Here is a 26,045-nt window from a genome sequence, read left to right as displayed (position 1 = left end):
TCACTGACGATCTGAAATGGTCCACCCACACAGACAGTGTGGTGAAGAAGGCGCAATAGCGCCTCTTCAACCTCAGGAGGCTGAAGAAATTAGGCTTGGCCCCTAAAACCCTCACAAACTTGTCGGGCTGTATCACCAACTGGTACAACAACTGCACCGCCCGCAACCGCAGGGGTCTCCAGAGGGAGGTGCGGTCTGCCCAATGCATCACCGGGGGCAAACTACCTGCCCTCCAGGACACCTACAGCACCCGATGTCACAGGAAGGCCAAAAGGATAATCAAAGACAACAACCACCCGAGCCACTGCCTGTTCACCCCGCTATCATCCAGAAGGTGAGGTCAGTACAGATGCATCAAAGCAGGGACCGAGAGACTGAAAAACAGCTTCTATCTCAAGGCGATCAGGCTGTTAAATAGCCATCACTAGCCAGCAATCACCCGGTTACTATAATAATCACTGGCCACTTTAATAATGGAGCACTAGTCACTTTAATAATGTTTAAATAATGTTTACATACTTCTTTACTCATCCCATATGTATATACTGTATTCTATTCTACTGTATTTTAGTCAATGCCACTCCGACATTGCTTGATCTAATTCTTATATATATCTTAATTCCATTATTTTACTTATAGATTTGTGTGTATTGTTGTGAATTGTTAGATACTACTGTACTGTTGGAGCTAGGAACACAAGCATTTAGCTACACCCGCAATTACATCATCTAAATATGTGTATGTGACCAGTCAAATTTGATTCTATTTTTTGAAAACAAATATTATATGCAAATATTGTACAATCCAGGTGTGGAAATCTCATAGAGACTTACCCAGAAAGACTCACAGCTGTAATCACTGCCAAAGGTGCTGCTACAAAGTAAACGTCTGAAAACATGTTTTCACTTTGTAGCCGTCGGGTATTAAGTGTAGATGAGTGAGAAAATACATATATTTAATGAATTTTGAATTCAGGCTCTAACACAAAAAAATGTGGAATAAGTCAAGGGTTATGAATCATTTCTGAAGGCCACTATCTGTATGATAATATCATATTTGTTGATTGATGGTGAAGTTGACATTGTATATACTGTATCTTCTAATTATTAATAGTATGGATGATATTAGTAGGTTACCTTTGTGAAAACAGGGGCTGCGATGATCGGCCTCCCGTCTAGACCTTGAGGATAGACGTCTAGACCTAGGTTATAGCTGTCACCGTTTAGGTTCTAAAAAAAAGAAGAAGAAAGGATTCCATAATTTAAGTAACCAAACATAAATATACATTACTGTTAAGTACTTGAATAACGATCGCTGTGTAGAAAGGAAAGTTAGACATATTTCAGATATCTGGAATTCCCATTTCTATGTTTGCAGTATATTCAGCGGCCAGAGGGTTTTCAGCAGAATATTACCTCAGCTAGAGTCGTCTGTATGGGAGCCACCTGGGCAGGAGGTGTAGAGGAAGCCACCTGGGTCAGCGGTAGTGCCGTGGTAGTGACTGTCTTTGTCTGTGATGTTGTGGACGTCACTGGGACAGGTGACGGTGTTGACAGGGACGGTGTTGACACCTCCTGCGCCAGTACTGACACTATGTCCACAGGTGGTAGATCTAGAGTACAGACTAACTGGACAGGTAATGGTGCTGACGTCTCCTGGGCAGAGGACAATGTAAACGTCACCTGGGTGAGTGTTGCTGTCACCTCCGTAACAGGAAGGACAGTACTATTTACCATACTATTTACCTTGACAGGTACAGATGCAGTGACTACCTGGCAAGACGTCAGTGAGGTGGCCTCCTGTGGATGTTCTTTAGTACAGATGGGTGTGTCTTCCTCACAAACAGACACAGCACAGACCACTGAATGTAAAGATGGAGCAGTCGGTTGAGCTGGGGTCCTCTGCAGCCTTTAGGTTTACAGGGGAAACAGGATACATTGTAACTAACCAGGTCACACTGGGCTATAATTATTTTTACAGTGTTGAAGTTACATACAGTGCCTTCAGAAAGTATTCATACCCCATGACTTATTCCACATTTTGTTGTGTTACAACCTGAATTCCAAATAAATGACACATAATGACAAAGTCAAAACATGGTTTTAGAAATGTATTGAAAATGAAAGAAATAGCTCATTTATATAAGTATTCATCACAACCCTGAGTCAATACTAGAAGCAACAACTACAGCGGTGATTCTTTCTGGGTAAGTCTGTAAGAGCTTCCCACACCTGCATTGTGCAACATTGGCCCATTATTATTTTCAAAAATTCTTCAAGCTCTGTCAAATTGGTTGTTGGTCATTGCCATATTCAGGTCTTCCTATTGATTTTCAAGTAGATTTAAATCAAAACTGTAACTCGGCCACTCAGGAACATTCGTGGGCTCCTGAGTGGTGCAACAGTCTAAGGCACTGCATCTCAGAGGCGTCACTACAGACCCTGGTTCGATTCCAGGCTGTATCATAACCGGCCGTGATTGGGAGTCCCAAAGGGTGGCGCACAATTGTCCCAGCATCATCCGGGTTAGTGTTTGGCCGGGGTAGGCCGTCATTGTAAATAAGTATTTGTTCTTAATTGACTTGCCTAGTCAAATAAAAAATAAAAATGGTTTTGAACCAAGTTCTCCTCTAGGATTTTGCCTGTGCTGAGCTCCATTCCGTTTATTTTTTTATCCTGAAAAACTCCCCAACGATTACAAGCATTCCAATAACATGATGCAGCCACCACTATGCTTGAAAATATGGAGAGTGGTACTTAGTAATGTGTTGTATTGGATTTGTCCCAAACATAACACTTTGTATTCAAGACAAAAAGTTAATTGCTCTGCCAGGTTTCTTGCAGTTTTACTTTAGTGCCTTGTTGAAAACAAGATGCATGTTTTGGAATATTTGTATTCTGTACAGGCTTCCATCTTTTCTCTTTGTCAATAGATTAGTATTGTAGAGTAACTACAATGTTGTAGATCCATCTTCAGTTTTCTCCTATCACAGCCATTAAACTATTTAACTGTTGTAAAGTCACTATTGGCCTCATAGTGAAATTCATTAGCGGTTTTCTTCCTCTCCGGCAACTGAGTTAGGAAGGACACCTGTATCTTTGTAGTGACTGGGTGTATTTACACAACATCCAAAGTGTAATTAATAACTCCACCATGCTCAAATAGATACCCATCTACCAATAGGTGCCCTTCTTTGTGAGGCATTAAAAAACCTTCCTGGTCTTTGTGGTTGAATATGTTTGAGATTCACTGCTCGACTAAGGGAACTTACAGATAATTGTATGTGTCGGGGTACATAGTTGAGGTAGTCATTCAAAAATCATGTTAAACACTATTATTGCACACAGAGTGAGTCCATGCGACTATTATTGCACACAGAGTGAGTCCATGCAACTTATTATGTGACTTGTTAAGCACATTTGTAGACCTGAAATTATTTAGGCTTGCCAAAACAAAGGGCTTGAATACTTATTGACTCAAGACATTACAGCTTTTCATTTTATTTTTAAAAAGGCCGCAATCGGCATATTATTATGGCCATCGAAATGTTACCTATTAACATCAGATTCAACAATAATATCAAGGGGTTAGAAATCCAGGGTTTAAAAACAAAGGTGTCATTGTACGCTGATGATTAATGTTTTCTATTAAATCCACAGTTTTGATCCCTCCACAGCCTCATAGAGGATCTAGATAATTTTGTGGACCTCTCTGGATTACAACCAAATTATGATTAGTGTACTATATTACATACTGGATCACAATTTTTTACATTTATTTTACATTACCGTGTAGTTTACCAATAAAATGGTCTGACGGTGAAGTGGCCATCAACGTATTCATATCCCAAAAGAAAGAAATGATCTCACTACAATCCATTTTAATAGAAAGTTAGCAAAACGAGACAAGATCTTGCCACCATGGAAAGGAAAATACCTGTCTATTTGTGGAAAAATCACCCTTATTAACTCTTTAGTCATATCCCATTTGACCTATTTGCTTATGGACCTGCCTACAACTAACAACTTGTTGTTTAAATTATATGAGCAAAAAGATATTCCATTTTATTTGGAACGTCAAGACCTCTCACTAAAGCCTTCAGTCATACAAAAACAATACCTAAATCCAAACTAGTTCTCTTGCAGATAGGCAAGAATGGCACACCCCTTGTTCAAGAATGTCATTTTTCCCTTTATTCATTTACCAACCTCTCACTTTCAGTTATTTGAAAATGAAATGATCTCCAAAATATCACTATTTTTAAAATAAGCCATATAAAGTTGGTTGCAATTTCAGTTTAATCCACCAGAAAAGACAGAAAAAATATTACAACAAATATTGTGGTTAAACTCAAATATACTAATTGATATAAAAACATTAGATGTATTATATCTTTTTTTTATGGTATACTCTTTGTAAATAATATCATAAATAGGACTGGTGAGGTTATTTCACACACTCAGCAAACAAAGAAATGTCTTCCCTGTAATGCACAGTGTTGAGATTGCCTGCAATGACAACAAGCTCAGTCCGATGATGCTGTGACACACTGCCCCAGACCATGACAGACCCTCCACCTCCAAATCGATCCCGCTCCAGAGTACAGGCCTCAGTGTAATACTCATTCCTTCAACGATAAACGCGAATCCGACCATCACCCCTGGTGAGACAAAACTGCGACTTGTCAGTGAAGAACACTTTTTGCCAGTCCTGTCTGGTCCAGCGACGGTGGGTTTGTGACCATAGGCAATGTTGTTGCCGGTGATGTCTGGTGAGGACCTGCCTTTACAACAGGCCTACTAGCCCTCAGTCCAGCTATTTTGGACAGTCTAAGCACTGATGGAGGGATTGTGCGTTCCTGGTGTAACTCGGGAAGTTGTTGTTGCCATCCTGTTCCTGTTGCGCAGGTGTGATGTTCGAATATACCGATCCTGTGCAGGTGTTGTTACACGTGATCTGCCACTGCGAGGACGATCAGCTGTCCGTCCTGTCTCCCTGTAGCGCTGTCTTAGGCGTCTCACAGTACGGACATTGCAATTTATTGCCCTGGCCACATCTGCAGTCCTCTTGCCTCCTTGCAGCATGCCTAAGGCACGTTCACGCAGATGAGCAGGGACCCTAGGCATTTTTCTTTTGGTGTTTTTCAGAGTCAGTAGAAAGGCCTCTTTAGTGTCTTAAGTGTTCATAACTGTGACCTTATTTGTTTACCGTCTGTAAGGTGTTAAGTGTCTTAACGACCATTCCACAGGTGCATGTTCATTAATTGTTTATGGTTCATTGAACAAGCACGGGAAACAGTGTTTAAACCTTTTAAAATTAAGATCTGTGAAGTTATTTGGATTTTTACTAATTATCTTTGAAAGACAGGGTCCTGAAAAAGGGACATTTCTTTTTTTGCTGAGTTTATATGGAAATGTCTGCTCTATCCAAAATAACAACCAACTAATTGCAGAATTACTGTAAAATGGAAGAGGCAAGTGGAAGGGGGAGAAAGGTAAGGAACTTGTCTGTTGGCCCTGCATTAAAGACCAAAATTGGTTAAAGAAAATTGTGATGAATAAAAATGCATACCAGTTTCATTTATGCAGCAAAAAATTGACAGCTGTGCCATCCAGATTGCAAAATATTTGGGAAGAGATTTTCGATGTACCGATTCTATGGCACATGGTTTATGAACTGATGCACAAAATGACGGCAATTTCAATTTCAATTATTATACAAAATTCTTGCAACCAATAGAATGTTATATACAGTGCCTTCAGAAAGTATTCAGACCCTTTTACTTTTTTTTACAACCTTGTTCTAAAATTGATTAAAACATATTTATCAATCTACACACAATACCCAATAATAACAAAGCAAAAACATTTTTTTTTACGTTTGCCAATAAAAAAAAAAATAAAAAAACATTTACATAAGTATTCAGACCCTTTACTAAGTACTTTGTTGAAGCACCTTTGGCAGCGATTACAGCCTTGAGTCTTCTTGGGTATGACGCTACAAGCTTGCCACACCTGTATTTAGGGAGTTTATTCCATTCTTCTCTGCAGATCCTCTCAAGCTCTGTCAGGTTGGATGGGGAGCATTGCTGCACAAATATTTTCAGGTCTCTCCAAAGATGTTCGATCGGGTTCAGGTCAGGGCTCTGGCTCTGCTACTCAAGGACATTCAGAAACTTGTCCCGAAACCACTCCTGCGTTGTCTTGGCTTTGTGTTTAGGGTCATTAACCTGTTGGAAAATGAACATTTGCCCCAGTCTGAAGTCCTGAGCGCTATGAAGCAGGTTTTCATCAAGGATTTCTCTGTACTTTGCTCCGTTCATCTATGCCTTGATCCTGACTAGTCTCCCAGACCCTGCCGCTGAAAAACATCCCCGCAGATTGATGCTGCCACCACCATGAGTCACCATAGGGATGGTGCCAGGTTTCCTCCAGATGTGACACTTGGCATTCAGGCCAAAGAGTTCAATCTTGGTTTCATCAGACCAGAGAACATTGTTGGTATTAGAGTCTTTAGGTGCCTTTTGGCAAACTACAAGCAGAATGTCATGTGCCTTTTACTGAGGATTGGCTTCCATCTGGCCACTCCATCATAAAGGCCAGATTGGTGGAGTGTTTCAGAGATGGTTGTCCTTCTGGAATGTTCTCCCATCTCCACAGAGGAACTCTAGATCAAAGTCAGAGTGACCATCGGGTTCTTGGCTTTTCTCCCCCGATTGCTCAGTTCGGCCAGGCGATCAGCTCTAGGAAGAGTCTTGGAAGAGCTCTAGGAAGAATTCCAAACTTCTTCCATTTAAGAATGGAGGCCACTGTGTTCTTGCAGACCTTCAATGCTGCAGACATTTTTTGGTACCCTTCCCCAGATCTGTGCCTTTGGTACCCTTCCCCAATCCTGTCTCGGAGCTCTACGGACAATTCCTTCGACCTCATGGTTTTTGCTCTGACATGCACTGTCAACAGTGCGACCTTATATAGACAGGTGTGTGCCTTTCCAAATCATGTCCAATCAATTGAATTTACCACAGGTGGACTCCAATTAAGTTGTAAAAACATCTCAAGGATGATCAATGGAAACAGGATTCACCTGAGCTCAATTTCGAGTCTCATAGCAAAAGGTCTGAATACTTATGTAAATAAAGTATTTCTGTTTTTTTATTTTTAATACATTTGCAAAAATGTCTAAAAATCTGTTTTTGCTTTGTCATTATGGAATATTGTGTGTAGATTGATACATATGTTTTAATACATTTTAGAACAAGGTTGTAAACTTGACAAAATGTGGAAAAAGTCAAAGGGTCTGAATACTTTCTGAAGGCACTGTATATAACATTCTATTGTGTTTAAAAAAAAAACATTTTAGAAATAGGATGTAACGTAACAAAATGTGGAAAAAGGGAAGGGGTCTGAATACTTCCTGAATGCACTGGAGGTGGGAGGGGTTGAGGGAAGCTGAAGGGTGGCACTAAAAACAAACAAAAGATAACTAATGTGAAATATAATGTGTCCGTAAAAATGTATATAGTCTGTATAAGCTAGAAGTAGAAGCCTACGTGTTATTGTCCATTGATGTACTCTCATTAGGGGAGGGGTGGTAGGGTTAGGGGAAAATAATAAAGGAAAATATATTTTCAAAAATATATATGGGGTATTGGATCATGCAGACAATAACATTGATAGAAGCCAAAATCTACTTGCAATATTCAAGCTGATCCACCCCAAAAAATAAATAATAATAATAATTTGTAATAATTTCGAAAAACACAATTTCCCTTTGACATTGTGGGGTATTGTGTCTAGGCCAGTTACAAAAAAATCTCAATTGAATCCATTCTAAATTCAAGCTGTTACACAACAAAATGTGGAAAAAGTCAAGGGGTGTGGATACTTTCTGAAGGTACTCTATGTGCTACAGTGAGGCCTCTTACATTGCAGAATTGAAGTATTTGAATCTTGCTTTCACTGCCGCAATTAAACGTATTCCAATTCTATTTTGAGTAGAGGAAGAGTAGTGTACTCACTGTGCTACATGCTCAAAATGTTGTTCCCCCTCCGAATCTGTAGAGGAGGCACCTGTAAAACACATACAAGAGAGTGATGTAGAGCTCAACAGTAGGGATGATCATAGTATGATTGTCTATATTAATATGTTTTAATTGAAAATGAAACATTTGAACCAGAAGAGATACAAATGAATCACATCAGCATTACATCTTTATGTGACGATGCACTCTACATGGGTCACTAGACTTGAAGGTCTAAACTCAATGGTCACCTTCGATGTAGATTTCTGCAGATGTCGAGTCCGTGCCATAGAAGTTGGAAGCAAAGCAAGAGTACCGCCCTGTGTCTTCCTCGAATGCCTCGGCAATGATCAGAGAGTGCAACTCGCTGTTGTTGATGATCTGAATGTCAGGGCAGTTCTCCAGCTCCTTCCCCTCACAGAACCACCTGGAAAGCCACAAAATGCATATGCTCCTTTTAGTGTCATCATCACATTAGGGATTGAGCCTATTGAGCATAATCAGTCAAAAATAATCGAACCGTTTCAACTTTAAAATATAAATATAAAAAATAAAAAAACCCGAACAACTTTTCTGCGTTAGCAACTCTCTGACAGTCATAACTCATTAGTGTATGTGGTGAGTGTCTTGACCCAGTGTGTATGTCAGGCCAACTGTCAGTAAGTGTAGCCACAATCTTGGGAAAAAAGTTCTGGTGAGCTCTCTTTCACTTTAAAACAAGAAGCCACCACACCACCCTACAATGCCAAATAAGCACTTAGTGGCAATATGGATTGATGTAAATTGTAAACGAGCAAAATTCTTAAGATGACAAATTGGCTACTGTTCCTGACTGTGACTGTGGCATTTCTACACCTGAACATATTTAGGCTTTCTATAACAAAAGGGTTACCTACTTATTGACTCAAAATATTTCAGCTTTTCATTTGTAATTCACTTGTAAAAATTTCTAAAAACCTCATTCCACTTTGACATTATGCGGTATTGTGTGTAAGCCAGTGACGCAATATAATCTATTTCAATAAAATATTTTTTTCAATTCAGGCTATAACACACTTTTTACATTTTTAAGTCAAGGGGTGTGAATACTTGTTGAAGTACACCCCAAAAGACGTGATATAGAAAAGGTCTCGCTACTTTTACATTTTTTTTAAACTTCAATATTCCGTTAGAGATGTTCAAGAGTGAATTTACATGAGGTTGTCTTTCAGGCTAGGTGTAGAAGCTGGCTATTAGTTCCAGTATGATATCAATGGAGTCCTCGACCTGCTAGAATGGAAACAGCATAAAGACACTCGTTTGATCAGTGAGATGATTTAAATTCAAGTCCATGTACTATATTTAATACAATATCAAAGTGTGCCAGTGCCACAGAAAATTGTTTTTTGGGGTTTAAATGTAAGAAATTCAGTGCCAACATAGTACAAGTGCCTACACAGGCCACACTGACATTTTAAGATTGTCATTATCTATCATACTTCCAGTATTAAAGTTGGGATTTTGAAAAAAATTGGGAAAAGAATTCAAATGACTTCAGCATATGTATGTTGAAACGCATTTCAGAATGAAATTGCTTAAAAGCATATAGTATTGCTAGAGTATTTGACCTGTACTAAGTCCAAATATGTCAAATATATGATGCAACTCATTCTCTTTTGTGAACTACAGATGTTTCTGTATCGTACTATATTTAGTCTATGGACACATGAGGTTACTGTTTTTTTACACATTTCAAGAATCAAGTCATGTGAATAAATGTTCAAATCTGAATCATTTTGGTATATATACAGAACAAAAAACATAAACACAACATGCAACAATTTCAAAGATTTTACTGAGTTACAGTTCATATGATGAAATCAGTCAATTGAAATACATTCATTAGGCCCTAATCTATGGATTTCACATGACTGGGAATACAGATATGCATCTGTTGGTCACAGATGCCCATACCATAACCCCACCGCCACCATGGGGCATTCTGTTCACAATGTTGACATCGGCAAACCGCTCGCCCACACGATGCCATACACATGGTCTGTGAGGCCGGTTGGACGTACTGCCAAATTCTCTAAAACGACATTGGAGGCAGTTTATGGTAGAGAAATTAACATTAAATTATCTGGCAAAAATGCTGGTGGACATTGCTGCCGTCAGCATGCCAACTGCACGCTTCCTCAAAACTTGAGACATCTGTGGCATTGTGTTGTGTGACAAAACTGCATATTTTTAGAGTGGCCTTTTATTGTCCCCAGTACAAGGTGCACCTGTGTAATGCGCTGTTTAATTAGCTGCTTGATATGCCACACCTGTCAGGTGGATGGATTATCTAGGCAAATGAGAAATGCTCACTAACAGGGATGTAAACAAATTTATGCACAACATCTGAGTGATTTAAGCTTTTTGTGCAGATGGAACATTCCTGGGATCATTTATTTCAGCTCATGAAATATGGGACCAACACCTTACATGTTTGCGTTTAGATTTTAGTTCAGTGTAGATTGTCAGGACCAATATACAGTGCATTCGGAAAGTATTCAGACCCCTTCCCTTTTTCCACATTTTGTTACGTTACAGCCTTAATCTAAAATTGATTAAATACATTTTTCCCTCATCAACCTGCACACAATACCGCATAATGACAAAGCGAAAATATGTTTTTGGGAAATTTTGCAAATGTATTAAAAATGAAAAACAAAAAACGGAAATATTAGATTTACATAAGTATTCAGAACCTTTGCTATGAGACTCAAAATTGAGCTCAGGTGGATTCTGTTTCCTTTGATCATCCTTGAGGTGTTTCCTCAATTTGATTGGAGCACCTGTGGTACATTCTATTGATGGGAAAAAAATAATTTTTAACCGTTATTTAACTAGGACAAGTCAGTTAAGAACAAATGCTTATTTACAATGATGGCCTACCGCAGCCAAACCCTAACCTGGATGACGCTGGGCCAAATTGTGCGCCACCCTATGGGACTCCCAATTACGTCCGGTTATGACACAGCCTGGAATCGAACCAGTGGCGCCAGTCTGTAGTGGCGCCTCTAGATGCAGTGCCTTAGACCGTTGCACCACTCAGGAGCCCCCAGTGTTCCTGACTGGCCAAGTTACAGTTTTGATTTAAATCTACTTAAAAATCTATGGCAAGACCTGAAAATGGCAATGATTAACAACCAATTTGACAGAGCTTGAAGAATTTTGTAAATAATAATAGGAAAATGTGGAAAGCTCTTACAGACTTACCCAGAAAGAATCACCGCAGTAATTGCTGCCAAAGGTGCTTCTAGTATTGACTCAGGGGTGTGATGAATACTTAAGTAAATTAGTTATTTCTTTCATTTTCAATTACATTTGCAAACATTTGTAAAAACATGTTTTAACTTTGTCATTATGTGTAAAGAAAACCAATTTAATCTATTTGGAATTCAGGTTGTACAACAAAATGTAGAATAAGCCATGGGGTATGAATACTTTCTGAAGGCAACTTTAACATTGTACAAATTATTGTAGCCCAGTGTGACCTGGTTAGTTACAATGTATCCTGTTTCCCCTGTAAACCTCAGGTCAACCGGCTGCTCCATCTTTACATTCAGTGAGGAAGACACACCCATCTGTACTAAAGAACAGCCACAGGAGACCACCTCACTGCCGTCTTGCCAGGTAAACCAGGACGACGCTGGGCCAATTGTGCGCCGCCCTATGGGACTCCCAATCACGGCCGGTTGTGATTCAGCCTGGACTTGAACCAGGTTCTGTAGTGACGCCTCTAGCCCTGAGATGCAGTGCCTTAGACCGCTGCGCCACTCGGGAGCCCCATGATTTGGAAAATAACACATCTGTCTATATATAGGCCCCACAGTTGACAGTGCATGTCAGAGCAAAAACCAAGCCATGAGGTCGAAGGAATGGTCCGTAGAGCTCCAAGACAGGATTGTGTCGAGGCACAGATCTGGGGAAGGGTAGCAAAACATTTCTGCAGCATTGAAGGTCCGCAAGAACACAGTGGCCTCCATTATTTTTAAATGGAAGAAGAGCTGGCCACCTGGCTAAACTGAGCAATCGGGGACCAAGAATCCGATGGTCCCTCTGACAAAGCTCCAGAGTTCCTTTGTAGAAATGGGAGATTTTTCCAGAAGGACAACCATCTTTGCAGCACTCTACCAATCAGGCCTTGATGGTAGATTGGTGAGACAGAAGCCACTCCTCATTAAAAGGCACCTGACAGCCCGCTTGGGGTTTGCCAAAGGGCACCTAAAGGACTCTCAGACCATGAGAAACGAGATTCTCTGGTCTGATGAAACCAAGATTGAACTCTTTGGCCTGAATGCCAAGTGCCACATCTGGAGGAAATCTGGCACCATCCCTATGGTGAAGCATGGTGGTGGCAGCATCATGCTGTGAGGATGTTTTTCAGCGGCATGGGCTGGGAAAATAGTCAGGATCGAGGGAAAGAGGAACAGAGCACGTACAAAAAGAGCAAGTGCTAAGTGATCCTGGTCCAGAGCCAACCACAGGAGTATTCAGGAGCCCGCTCTCAATGACTGTAGGCAACCTGCTGCTGTCGCTCTGCTAATCGTTAGATGGGGGAAGGAGAGGAGGTAGGGTGCACACATGGGTAACTGGGGGGGGGGGTCCTGCCTTGATAGGGTAACTGATTAAAAAAAACTGCAAAATAAATAAATGTGGCTAGTCAATTGTGTGAGTCAGGGGCTGGGCCCAAGCCCATAGGGAGCCCAATAGGGGTAAAAAATAAAGAATAACTGTTCAATTTATTTATTTCATTTTTTTATCCAACCACAGGAGCCACCCTCAATGTTGAAAATACACCAGAGAGCATAAGGCACTGCATCTCAGTACTAGAGGCATCACTACAGACCCTGGTTCCATTCCACCCTGTATCACAACCGGACGGGATTGGGAGTCCAATAGAGCGGTGCACAATTGGCCCAGCGTCGTCTGGGTTAGGGTTTGGCCATCATTGAAAATAAGAATTTGTTCTTCGCTGACTTGCCTAGATAAACAAATAAAAATAAAGGAAACACCGACACAGTTTCTTAAAGGGGTGTTTGGCCACCACAAGCTGCCAGAACAGCTTCAATGCACCTTGGCATAAATTCTACAAGTGGACCTAAACCATGCCAGGACAATACTTTGTAGAGCCACCTTTTGCAGTGATTACAGCTGCAAGTCTCTTGGGGTATGTCTCTATAAGCTTGGCACATCTAGCCACTGGGATTTTTGCCCATTCTTCAAGGCAAAACTGCTCCAGCTCCTTCAAGTTGGATGGGTTCTTCTGGTGTACAGCAATCTTAGTCATACCACAGACTCTCAATTGGATTGAGGTCTGGGCTTTGACTAGGCCATTCTAAGACATTTAATTGTTTCCCCTTAAACCACTCAAGTGTTGCTTTAGCAGTATTCTTAGGGTCATTGCCCTGCTGGAAGGTGAACCTCTGTCCCAGTCTCAAATCTCTGGAAGACTGAAACAGGTTTCCCTCAAGAATTTCCCTGTATTTAGCGGCATCCATCATTCCTTCAATTTTGACCAGTTTCCCAGTCCCTGCCAATGAAAAACATCCCCATGGTGTTCTAGGGGTGATGAAAGGTGTTGGGTTTGCCTCAGACATGGCGTTTTCCTTGATGGACAAAAGCTACATTTTAGTCTAATCTAACCAGAGTACCTTCTTCCATATGTTAGGGTAGTCTTCCAGATGCCTTTTGGCGAACATCAAACGTGTTTGCTTATTTTTTTCTTTAAGCAATTGCTTTTTTCTGGCCACTCTTCCATAAAGCCCAGCTCAGTGGGGTGCTTGGCTTAAAGTGGTCCTATGGACAGATACTCCAATCTCCTCTGTGGAAATTTGCAGCTCCTTCAGGGTTATCTTGGGTCTCTTTGTTGCCTCTCTGATTAATGGCCTCCTTGCCTAGTCTATGAGTTTTGGTGGGTGGCCCTCTCTTGGAAGGTTTGTTGTGGGGCCTAATTCTTTAAAAAAATGTAATAATGGATTTAATGGTGCTCCGTGGGATGTTCAAAGTTTCTGATATTTTTTCATAACCCAGCCCTGATCTGTACTTCTCCACAGCTTTGTCCCTGACCTGTTTGGCGAGCTAATTGGTCTTCATGGTGCCACTTGCTTGATGGTGCTGTCGACTCTGGGGCCTTTCAGAACAGGTGTATATATACTGAGATCATGTGACAGATTAGATTGCACACAGGTGACTTTATTTAATTAATTATGTGACTTCTGAAGGTAATTGGTTGCACTATATCTTATGTAGGGGCTTCCTAAAAAGGGGGTGAATAAACATGCACTCACCACTTTTTTTTATTTTTTATTTTTTATTCAAAACAAATTATTTTTTTCATTTCACTTCACCAATTTGGACTATTTTGTGTATGTCCATTACATGAATTCCAAATAAAAATCCATTTAAATTACAAGTTGTAATGCAACAAAATAGGAAAAATGACAAGGGGGATGAATACTTTTGCAAGGCACTGTATATCATATTATTTGTATCCCTCATTTACTCAAGTGTTTATTTTATTTTAGCAGATACCAGTTGCCTACAGTTGGGAAGGCCGCAATTTGGCCAGCATGGGTGCCAAATATACAGCTTGTTGCTTTGTGGCCATAGACATAATCCATAGAAGGGTTTTAGAACCTCTTACCCTGGCAATTTGACTATTGAACTCATGGGTACACTAGCAATGGCTGCCAGTCCTGACTTGAATCGGAACTGCCATCTATGGATTATATTTCTATGGTTGCTTGTCTGCCTTTTTAAAATGTCAAAATACAATCAAGGGAAAAACGTACAAATGCAAATGCCTACTGCTGAAAAGAGAAGACTAATCTGTCTGTAGAACCAATAGACAAAAAATTCTCAACAACTCCCAATGTTTAGCAAACAGCAGCACTGTTTTTCAAAGTAGCTCCTCTTGAGACCCATCCCAAACCATCTCAATTGGGTTGAGGTCGGGTGGTTGTGGAAACCAGGTCATCTGATGCAGCACTCCATCACTCCTTGGTTAAATAGCCCTTACACAGCCAGGAGGTGTGTTTTGGGTCATTGTCCTGTTGAAAAACAAATGATAGTCCCCAATGATCACCCGACCTTAACCCAATTGAGATGGTTTGGGATGAGAAGGACCGCAGAGTGAAGGAAAAGCAGCCAACAAGTGCTCAGCATATGTGGGAACTCCTTCAAGACTGTTGGAAAAGCATTCCAGGTAAAACTGGTTGAGAGAATGGCAAGAGTGTGCAAAGCTGTCATCAAGGCAAAGGGTGGTTACTGTAATGGGAATTTTAATGTTTGTGCTTTTCTTTATAACTAATATAACTAATTGCTGTGTTATATTCATGTGCTGTTCTATAGACCCATTTCTGTGTTCATGCAAGTGGTTGACTGTACAAATCCTCACTATCAGTAGCTGCAATTTGGCAGTACGCCCAGACCTTGTTTTGAGAACTAACGACCGTGTTTTCAGAACAAACTAAAGATATCTCAGTTTCAAGGTATCAGCTTAGAGAGGAGAAGCCTTGTTATTGGTCTGTCACATGTTATGAAACCATATTGGTCGGTCACATGAATGAAACAAAAAGGTAATGATTAATTAATTAATTCACTAAATCATGCAAATATAACTTGTCTGTGTATAGCCGTATAAAAGACAACTGCTGGGTCTGCCCAGGAGGAGCTCCTGATTGACATGTGTACTGTGGTGCATTGAGTTGGTTGAAATCTCTCCAGGGTAGTGACAATAAACAATGATTCACTTAAGATTGACTTCGAGTGTCCCTGTGTAAGAATTGTTCCACAACACTACTTTGAAGAATATAAAATATATTCTGATTTGTTTAACAATTTTTGGTTACTACATGATTCCTTATGTGTTATTTCATAATGCATGTCTTCACTATTATTCTACCATGTAGAAAATAGTAAAAATAAAGAAAAACCCTTGAATGAGTAGGTCTGTCCAAACCTTTGACTGGTACTGAATGTAGGGGACATCACTGGAAAAGCGTGTCATTTCTAATGAGTAAGGTTCTAATTTGAAAGTATGAGTAGCAAAGGAGAAGGCAAAGACTGCGTAGACTGCCTGGCTGCTGCACCTGTCAAGGCTATTTTCCCTCCAGGCCCTAGCTTAGAGAGGAAAGACCCCCCCCCCCCCCCTCCCCCACAGAGAGTCCCAAAGTTAAGGGGACTATGACTGGGTGTCCCAATCGTATACACACAATACTAAACATAGACTGAGAATAGACACAATACTATTCCCTGACACACCAGAGCTACTAAACCATAGAAGGTGATACCGAGCACACTTAATACTGAGAGAACATAACCATGACGTCAAGAACTAACGCAAGTTAACACACCAACTGATAGACGGCAAAGTTTATTTGCCACGTGCACAGGATACACCAGGTGTAAAACAGTACGGTGAAATTCTTTCCCAACAATGCAGTGATAATATTAATATAGATAAAATACAAAATAGAATTAAAAAAACATAAGTTGAAGAAACATGAGAATGCAAGTATATTCAGGTCAGTGCCAGTACCCTATTCATTGTGCAGTGGTACTGGAGTGGTTGAAGAAGGTTTATACATAAAAAGTGACCGGTAGTAGAATATACATATAAACAGGGCTGAACAATTACAGGTAGCAGGAATATATAAATACTTATGGTAAAATACTAATGGTAATACATACAGTACAAGTCAAAAGTTTGGGCACACCTACTCATTTCAGGGTTTTTCCTTATTTTTACTATTTTCTACATTGTAGAATAATAGTGAAGACATCAAAACTATGAAATAACACATATGGTGTACTGTAGTAACCAAAAAAGTGTTAAACAAATCAAAATATATTTTAAATGTGAGATTCTTCAAAGTAGCCACCCTTTGCCTTGATGGCAGCTTTGCACACTCTTGGCATTCTCTCAACCAGCTTCATGAGGTAGTAACCTGGAATGCATTTCAATTAACATGTGTGCCTTGATCAAAGTTAATATGTGCAATTTCTTTCCTTCTTAATGTTTTTGAGCCAATCAGTTGTGTTGTGACAAGGTATTGTTGGTATACAGAAGATAACCCTATTTGGTGATGCAGAAAAATGATGCAGAAAAATTAATCCATGCTTTTGTCACTTCTAGGTTAGACTACTGCAATGCTCTACTTTCCGGCTACCCGGATAAAGCACTAAATCAACTTCAGTTAGTGCTAAATACGGCTGCTAGAATCCTGACTAGAACCAATTTTTTTTTGTCATATTACTCCAGTGCTGGCCTCCCTACACTGGCTTCCTGTCAAGGCAAGGGCTGATTTCAAGGTTTTACTGCTAACCTACAAAGCATTACATAGGCTTGCTCCTACCTATCTCTCTGATTTGGTCCTGCCGTACATACCTACACGTACGCTACGGTCACAAGACGCAGGCCTCCTAATTGTCCCAAGAATTTCTAAGCAAACAGCTGGAGGCAGGGCTTTCTCCCATAGAGCTCCATTTTTATGGAATGGTCTGCCTACCCATGTAAGAGACGCAAACTCGGTCTCAACTTTTAAGTTTTTACTGAAGACTCATCTCTTCAGTGGGTCATATGATTGAGTGTAGTCTGGCCCAGGAGTGGGAAGGTGAACGGAAAGGCTCTGGAGCAACGAACCGCCCTTGCTGTCTCTGCCTGGCCGGTTCCCCACTTTCCACTAGGATTCTCTGCCTCTAACCCTATTACAGGGGCTGAGTCACTGGCTTACTGGGGCTCTTTCATACCGTCCCTAGGATGGGTGCGTCACTTGAGTGGGTTGAGTCACTGATGTGATCTTCCTGTCTGGGTTGGCGCCCATTTGAACATCTTGGCCATGTTCTGTTATAATCTCCACCCGGCACAGCCAGAAGAGGACTGGCCACCCCACATAGCCTGGTTCCTCTCTAGGTTTCTTCCTAGGTTTTGGCCTTTCTAGGGAGTTTTTCCTAGCCACCGTGCTTCTACACCTGCATTGCTTGCTGTTTGGGGTTTTAGGCTGGGTTTCTGTACAGCACTTTGAGATATCAGCTGATGTACGAAGGGCTATATAAATACATTTGATTTATGATTTGGTAAAAGACAAAGTCAATATTATGGCAAGAACAGCTCAAATAAGCAGAGAAACAACAGTCCATCATTACTTTAAGACATGAAGGTCAATCAATACAGAACATTTCAAGAACTTTGAAAGTTTATTCAAGTGCTGTCTCAAAACCCATCAAGCGCTATGATGTAACAGGCTATCATGAGGACTGCCACAGGAAAGGAAGACCCAGAGTTACCTCTGCTGCAGAGAATAAGTTCATTACAGTTACCAGCCTCAGAAATTGCAGCCCAAATAAATGCTTCACAGAGTTCAAGTAACAGATACATCTCAACATCAACTTTTCAGAGGAGACTATGTGAATTAGGCCTTTACGGTTGAATCGCTGCATAGAAACCACTACTAAAGGACACCAGTAAGAAGAAGAGACTTGCTTGGGCCAAGAAACACAAGCAATGGACATTAGACCAGTGGAAATCTGTCCATTGGTCTGATGAGTCCAAATGTGAATTTTTTGGTTCCAGCCATCGCGTCTTTGTAAAATGCAGTAGGTGAAATGATGATCTCTGCATGTGTGGTTCCTACCGTGAAGCATGGAGGAGGTGGTGTGTTGGTGTGGGGGTGCTTTGCTGGTGACACTGTCTGTGATTTATTTAGTATTCAAGGCACACTTAACCAGCATGGCTACCACAGCATTCAGCAGCGATATTTTTCAACAGGATAAAGACCCAACACACCTTCAGGCTGTATAAGGGTTATTTGACCTAGAAGGAGAGTGATGAAGTGCTGCATCAGATGACCCGGCCTCCACGACTGTGGTGGGACTGATCACCAACGCCTCATCATCGTCGGTGATCAGTCCCACCACCGTCGTGTCGTCAGCAAACTTGATGATGGTGTCAGAGTTCTGCGTAGCCACGGAGTCGTGGGTGAACAGGAGTACAGGGACTAAGCACGCACCCTTGAGGGGCCCCGGTGTTGATGGTCAGTGTGGCCGATGTGTCTACCCTCACTACCTGTGGTCAGCCCTTCAGGAAGTCCAGGATCCAGTTGCAGAGGGAGGTGTTCAGTCCCAGGGTCCTGAGCTTGGTGAAGATCTTGGAGGGGGCTATGTTGTGCAATGCTGCACTGTAGTCAATGAACAGCATTCTTACATAAGTATTCCTTTTGTCCAGGTGGGTGGGGGCAGTGTGGAGAGCAATAGCGATTGTGTCATCTGTGGATCTGTTGGGGTGGTAGACAAACTGGAGTGAGTCCAGTGTGTCTGGGATGATCGTGTTGATGTTAGCCACGACCAGCCTTTCAAAGCATTTCATGGCTATATATGTGAGTGCTAAGGTGCAATAGTAGGCAGGTTACGTTGGCACGGGGTTCTTGAGCGAGATCATACAGTTGTCCGGAACAGCTGGTGCTCTCATGCATGGTTCAATGATGCTTGCCTCGAAATCAGCATTGAAGGCATTTATCTTGTCCGTTTTCCCTTTGTAATCTGTGCTAGTTCTTAAGCCCTGCCACATCTGTCGAGCATCAGAGCCTGCATAGTAGGATTTGATCTTGGTCCTGTATTGATGCTTTGCCTGTTTGATGGCTCATCTGAGTTTGTAGTGGAATTTCTTATAAGCATCCAGGTTAGTGTCATGCTCCTTGAATAATAACAGATGTAAGAGCTACAGGGCGGTAGTCATTGTGGCAGATAGCCTTAGACTTCTTCGGAACAGGAATGATGGTGGTCAGCTTGAGATGTGGGGTTTACAGACTGGGACAAGGAGAGGTTGAAAATTACTGTGAAGATGCCTGCCAGTGGGTCTGCGCATGCCCTGAGAACGCGACCTGGAATACGGTTCGGCACTGTGGCCTTGCGAGTGTTGACCAGATTAAAAGCCTTACTCAAGTTGGAGAGCGAGATCACCCAGTCCTCTGTCACCCAGTCCTCTCATGCACGGCTCAGTTTTGTTTTGTCGAAGCGTGCATAAAATGCATTGAATTCGTTAGGTAGAGGAAGCATCGTTGGGCAGATCACGGCTAGGTCTTCCTTTGTAATCCGTAATGGACTGCAGCCCCTGCCACATGCTTTGATCGTCGGAGTCAGTGTAATAGGATTCCACCTTGTTCCTATATTGTCCTTTTGCCTGTATGGGGGTTCTGCAGAGGTCGTAGCAGGACTTCTTGTATGCGTTTGTGTTCTCAACCGTTGACTCTGGGTTTGCTGTGATAGGCCTGTGTGCGGTAGCTCTGTCCTTTAGTTAGTGAGTACCTCTGTGTTAATCCAGGTCTTTGATTGGGGGGGACATCGTCGGGGATGCATTTCCTGATGAAGCCAGTGATGGAGATGGTTAGCTCGTTGATGCTATTGGCGGAGTCCTGGAACATATTCCAGTCAGCACTAGCAAAGCAGTCCGGCAGCTTAGTCTCCGCTTTGGTGGACCATTTCTCTATGGAGCGTGTCACAGATACTTCCTGTTTGAGCTTCTGTTTGAAAACAGGAAGCAGAGGTATTGAGTCATGATCTGATTTGCTGAAGGGGGACGAGGGAGGCCTTGTATGCTTACTTGTGGGCATTACGTGTTTTAGTGACGCCGAATGAAAATCATCGGAAACAAGAAAAGCAGCCTCCGGCTTGTTTATAGCTTCGTACAGTTTGTGGAAGGACCACCAGAGGGCAGGCTGGGCTCATGGATAGTAGCCCAACAAGGCATGGGAGACAAGGTAACCAGAGGCAATTAAGCACAGCTGACGGTACTAATGACATACTCTCCTTCCCCTATAAGAGAGAGAATGGAACCAGCAGCGAGGGGGGAAAACTATCTCTGGAAGATGGCCACCGAGAGAGAGGAGCTATCCAGGAAGAACCACTAAAACGGTGACAATCCCGTGACTTTTTGTTGTAGTTTAAAGATAATCCTATTATGTTCTTGTTTCATCTGGAGAAGAAGATGTATGTTTTTCATTGGAAGATTTTCATTGATTATGTTGGAGTGTTTGTGTTGACCCAATGCCCTCAATAGAGAACTGTGTTCAATCAAGAAAACCTACTCCTGACTCGTTTATTCCACCTTCCCGCTTTAGAGTGACGCCCAATTACTTGGTCCGCTCGCAAGTTTGTTAAGTGAAATCTTGTTGTTGTCCTGATGTGGAATATATACAGCAGTCATGATAACAGATGAGAACTATCGGGAGGTAGAAGGGTCGGTATTTGACCATAGTGTATTCCAAGACAGGTGAACAATAGGTTGAGACTTCCACTGCACTATAGTTTGCACACCATTTGCTGTTGTTGATGAAGAAACTTACCCTTCCCTCTCTGGATTTCCCCGAATCCATTGTCCTGTCTGCTCAGCGAATGGAGAATCCATCGAGTTGGATAGTCATTGGGGGTATCTCTCAGAAAAACTGAGAATATTGCAGTTACAAGAGTTGATAGCAAATTTGTGATCGGAGGTCATCCATCTTATTATCGAGTGACTTGACCAATAGAATGGAGGGAAGTGGTGGAAGGTTTTCCCTTTTGCCCTAGTCTCACCAAGATGCCAGCTCTTCTGCCTCTTTTTCGCTTCCGATTCCTCATGGGAAGCCCAAAGATTGGGTCGTAAGGTATACAAGAACCCAGGGCTGAAATATTTGTAACTACACATTTTATTCCATAGACACTACTTTACATGTCTGTTCTCAGCAGACACTCAGCATCCCGGAGTTGCCTCTTCACTGTTGACATTGAGACTGGTGTTTGCGGTTACTATTTAGTGAAGCTGCCATTTGACGACTAGACACACTAATGTACTTGTCCTCATGCTTAGTTGTGCACCGGGGCCTCCCACTCCTCTTTCTATTCTGGTTAGGGACAGTTTGCGTTGTTCTGTGAAGGGAGTAGTACACAGCGTTGTACGAGATCTTCAGTTTCTTGGCAATTTCTCGCATGGAATAGCCTTGATTTCTCAGAACAAGAATAGACTGACGAGTTTCAGAAGAAATTTCTTTGTTTCTGGCCATTTTGAGCTTGTAATCAAATACTGATGCTCCAGAAACTCAACTAAGGCCATTTTTATTGCTTCTTTAATCAGAACAAGAGTTTTCAGCTGTGCTAACATAATTGCAAAAGGGTTTTCTAATGATCAATCAGCCTTTTAAAATGATAAACTTGGATAAGCTAACAACGTGCCATTGGAACACAGGAGTGATGGTTGCTGATAATGGGCCTCTGTACGCCTATGCAGATATTCCATAAAAAAATCTGCCGTTTCCAGCTACAATAGTAATTTACAACATTAGCAATGTCTACACTGTATTTCTGATCAATTTTATGTTATTTTAATGAACAAAATATGTGCTTTTCTTTCATAAACAAGGATATTTCTAAGTGGCCCCAAACTTTTGAACTGTAGTGTGTATAAGATAAAACATGTTTTACCAGTCACCACACCACAGGGTGTGGTGACTGGACTTGTATACTATGAAGGCTACATTTTAACATTTTAGTCATTCAGCAGATGCTCTTATCAGACCAACTGGGGTTAAGTGCCTTGCACAAGGGCACAGACAGATGTTTCACCTAGTCGGCTGGAGGATTCAAACCAGCAACATTTTGGTTACTGGCACAATGCTCTTAACCACTCGGCTACCTGCTGTCAGGCCACCTGTAATTATGTAATCCTAAGGTACTATGCCTTCTGCTGACTTTTTTAAGAACATTCCAAATGACAACATGTGTAATGATAGATTTTGATCAATAAACGTTTAAGATTTTAATGTCTATTTCAGACTCTATAACATCCATAACGGAGGGTGTAAGATCCATAACAGTCGTTTTCTTTCCTCTGTAAAGTAATAATGGAAATAACCACATTTTCCCCCCAAAACATTTGTGTTCAGCCAAACCTTTCCTTCGACATGGCTATCCATGTTTTGACCTAAGACTTACAAATTCAGACTTTGGCTTATATGTTCAGTCTCACCAAAAAGCTTGCCCATTTCATGTAACATCGATGATGCTTCCTTCTTTGCTTCATTTCTACAACACGCCAACACTTAGTCTGTTTTCTGGGGAAATTTACTCCCACCGAAAGGGTTCCATAGACACACACATTTACATTTTGTTTTGTCCATTCTGTGAGACATTCAAATTGTGATTTTGCATGCAAATGTAATGTCCATAATGCAGGAATCGCTCTTCTGTTATTTCTTGGCAAATAGGCCACAATCCGTGTTCAGATTAGAGCATTGTTATGTGCTGATAAAACCCATTGGCATTTAGAATGCTGCGTACACACACTGGCACACAAACACTGTTATGATCGAATGTTCCAGACACAAAACATAATACACAAACAGGGGCACCTATAAACAGGGCGTCCGGAAGAGTTAGAGAAATTAGCATTTTTAAGTGAGTGTATACTGTAAATAGTAGCTCAGTGTCATGGATGTCCTGATCAGCTGGGCAGTCGTCAATTCAACCATGAAATTGAAATTGTGATTCAACCAGTGTGTGCCCAGTGGGGAGGCATATTTGAATATTCGCATTCAAATTCAAGCCCAAACAAGCAAATATGACTGTTTGCTTGTCAGTTTACAATTGACAAAATACCTATAAGAAGTGCTTTTCTTATTGTCCTTTTCTTTGAAACAAAATCAATATATATTTCAAAATGGGTTGAATAAGTACTCCAGCAAAAATACTGGAGTGTTCCTATCTGACAATGTCAACAACATTCTGAATATCAACATTGGGCCATCAATATTGCTCACTCACCCTCGATTCCTGTACTTCTTTCATATGTCCATTTAGATTATGTCTTCAACAGGAAAATAACACATTTGTACTCAGATTCTGCTATGTGGTGAGTAATTGCCTGTTTTAAGGCTCATATGTGCTTGCTGACCACACTGACTCACAGGCTGACTTCTCATGGTATTACATTTCAATGAGGCAAATTTAGAATCGTTTCAGAGAGACTGCAAGAGCAGATCCACCTCCCGGGGAAAGCATGGGGCATTCAAATCAGCTAGCTAGTAAATCACAATAAAACGTGTGTACTACCACCTTGTGTACAACCTTGTGTACTACTATCAAAGTACTACCCGAGTTTACAGTACATTTTCACTTAAATTATTTTTTTTTTATTACTAATCTATATTTTTCCATTTAACCTGAAAGTAGTCTATGGGGATGGGATAAAGTTTCATCAACTGTTCAGATTTGTTACAAAAGCCACTGCTAACTTTAGCAACTGTAAAGCTAGTTAAAGTTAGAAATGGCTATTTGAACTGTGGATGAAAGTTTCTCCTTGCCCTATAGACTACTTTGAGAGTATGTTAAAAAATAAAGATAAATGTAAAAAAAAAAATTTAAAAAAATTGTGACGATATCCTTTAAATGACGATATGCATCTATGGCTACAAAGACACTAACATTGTAGTTGAGTTTGAACGTTTGGTTTCGCCTTACCGGACTTCGGGCATGGGGAGTCCTTGAACAATGCAGTCCAGCTGGACCTTGCTGCCCTCCGACACCTCCCTGCTTTTCAGTTTCTGGATGAAGTGAGGGGGCTCACAGATGGGGTCGGCTGTGTACACTCCAGGGGTGATCTCCACCAGGGCAGGGCTCTCAGCCTCATCCACTTCATCCGCCTCCAGCACCTCAGAGTCATCATACTGCTCCTCAGTAGTCCTGCAGTCCTGCATGGGGAAGTCAGCGTGCCCATAACCCGGGTCCATGTCCAAACCTTGGACCTCTGGCGGCTGAATGCAGAAGGGATTAGCAGGCCTCTCCATCTCCATTTCGAAGTCTTGGAGAAGAATGGGGCGTTCTCTGTCGTCTGCGTTCAGGGAGTAAATGCTCCCATCGGCTTGGCCCTTGTTGGCTCTGCTCCTATGAGCTTTGCACGATCGGGGCCGTATCCTTTTGGAGCTGTTTGCCTTGAACAGAGAGGAGAGCTCCTCGATGAAGTCCGCTGCCTTGTTGAGGAACTCCTTCTTGGACTGGTTCTCCAGGCCGAACGCCGGGGTGTTCCTCCCCCCCGCCCCTGGTCTCTTAATGTCCTCCCGGTTGTCCTTCACTGCAATATCTTGGATGATGGACGGTGGGAACGACTGTCTGTCTGTCCTCATTGAGTTGTCCTGGATGGACGGTTGGGACGGCTGATATATCTGTTCGTCTGTCCTTATAACATTGTCCTGGAGGGACAGAGGTGGGTATGGCCGTCTCTCTGGCAAGAATGTCGGGTGTGTTGGTAGGGGTTCTTTTAATTCCGGATCAGGCTGGGTGTCGGGAGTGTCGGTGGTGGCAGAGGGGGAGGCCTTGACATCTGACCTCTCTTCGCGGGCCTCGGGTACAATAGCCTGACAGGCCAGGTTAACACTCTTATCCAGTTCTTCCTGACTCAGGAAGGCTGAGAGGTCTGGGAGCTGGTGTTGCGGCTCGTCCAGCCCCGCAGAGTCCGCCATCTTGCCTTTGAGGGGCCCGTAGACCAGGCGCCGTGAGGAGGAGTCGGAACGACTCATCTCGCTGTGTCTCTGGTGTGCTCGTGCTTCGGCCAAGTAGTTCTCTCTCAAGAGCTGAGATAATGATGTAGGCTGGTCCACGCTGTTCTCTTGCATGCTGTGGGGAATAAAAGTGTTTAAACGGTTTATTTTAGTGTATCAGTGTATATTTGTATTCCCCCCGTGAAACAGTATAATTTAAATAAGTTCAGTCAATGCTTCTCCCATGAACTCAATATTTGACAGAACGAATGAAATGTTGGTAAGATCACAGAATACTTTGGAAGTAATAATAAGTAATCTCAATAAGAATAACAATGTGTACTCCACTCGTTGGTCATAAAACATTCCTGTTTTAGGATGCGCTTCTGCAGTACTACCTTTCTCTTTCAATTGCAATGGAAATTCACAGTACCCTGTGCACAAATGCCACCCCCACAAAAACTGTTGACACACAGTGTCATTCTTTG

The 26,045-nt window shown here is 41.8% G+C and overlaps 1 protein-coding gene across 6 annotated transcripts in view; it reads right to left on the bottom strand.

Moving 5' to 3' along the window:
- mypn (myopalladin) overlaps nucleotides 1-26,045 on the bottom strand; it is a 50,478-nt gene that overhangs the window by 23,155 nt on the left and 1,278 nt on the right. For 4 of the 6 annotated variants that reach the window (XM_021607077.2, XM_036981823.1, XM_036981830.1 and 1 more), the window contains exons 2-7: nucleotides 24,542-25,693; nucleotides 8,272-8,447; nucleotides 8,018-8,069; nucleotides 1,746-1,908; nucleotides 1,416-1,655; nucleotides 1,137-1,229 (exon numbers count right to left, since the gene is read on the bottom strand). In XM_021607077.2, coding sequence (XP_021462752.2) covers nucleotides 1,137-1,229; nucleotides 1,416-1,655; nucleotides 1,746-1,908; nucleotides 8,018-8,069; nucleotides 8,272-8,447; nucleotides 24,542-25,692 — 1,875 coding nt within the window. In that variant the 5' untranslated portion in view covers nucleotide 25,693. The remainder of the gene's footprint in view (nucleotides 1-1,136; nucleotides 1,230-1,415; nucleotides 1,656-1,745; nucleotides 1,909-8,017; nucleotides 8,070-8,271; nucleotides 8,448-24,541; nucleotides 25,694-26,045) is intronic. The other 2 variants (XM_036981828.1, XM_036981827.1) reach the window with 2 other exon arrangements.

The sequence above is a fragment of the Oncorhynchus mykiss genome, chromosome 1 (assembly GCF_013265735.2).
Source record: "Oncorhynchus mykiss isolate Arlee chromosome 1, USDA_OmykA_1.1, whole genome shotgun sequence".
NCBI lineage: Eukaryota > Metazoa > Chordata > Actinopteri > Salmoniformes > Salmonidae > Oncorhynchus > Oncorhynchus mykiss.
Note: the sequence above shows the minus strand (reverse complement) of the source record. Positions and strands in the feature narration are given on the sequence as shown.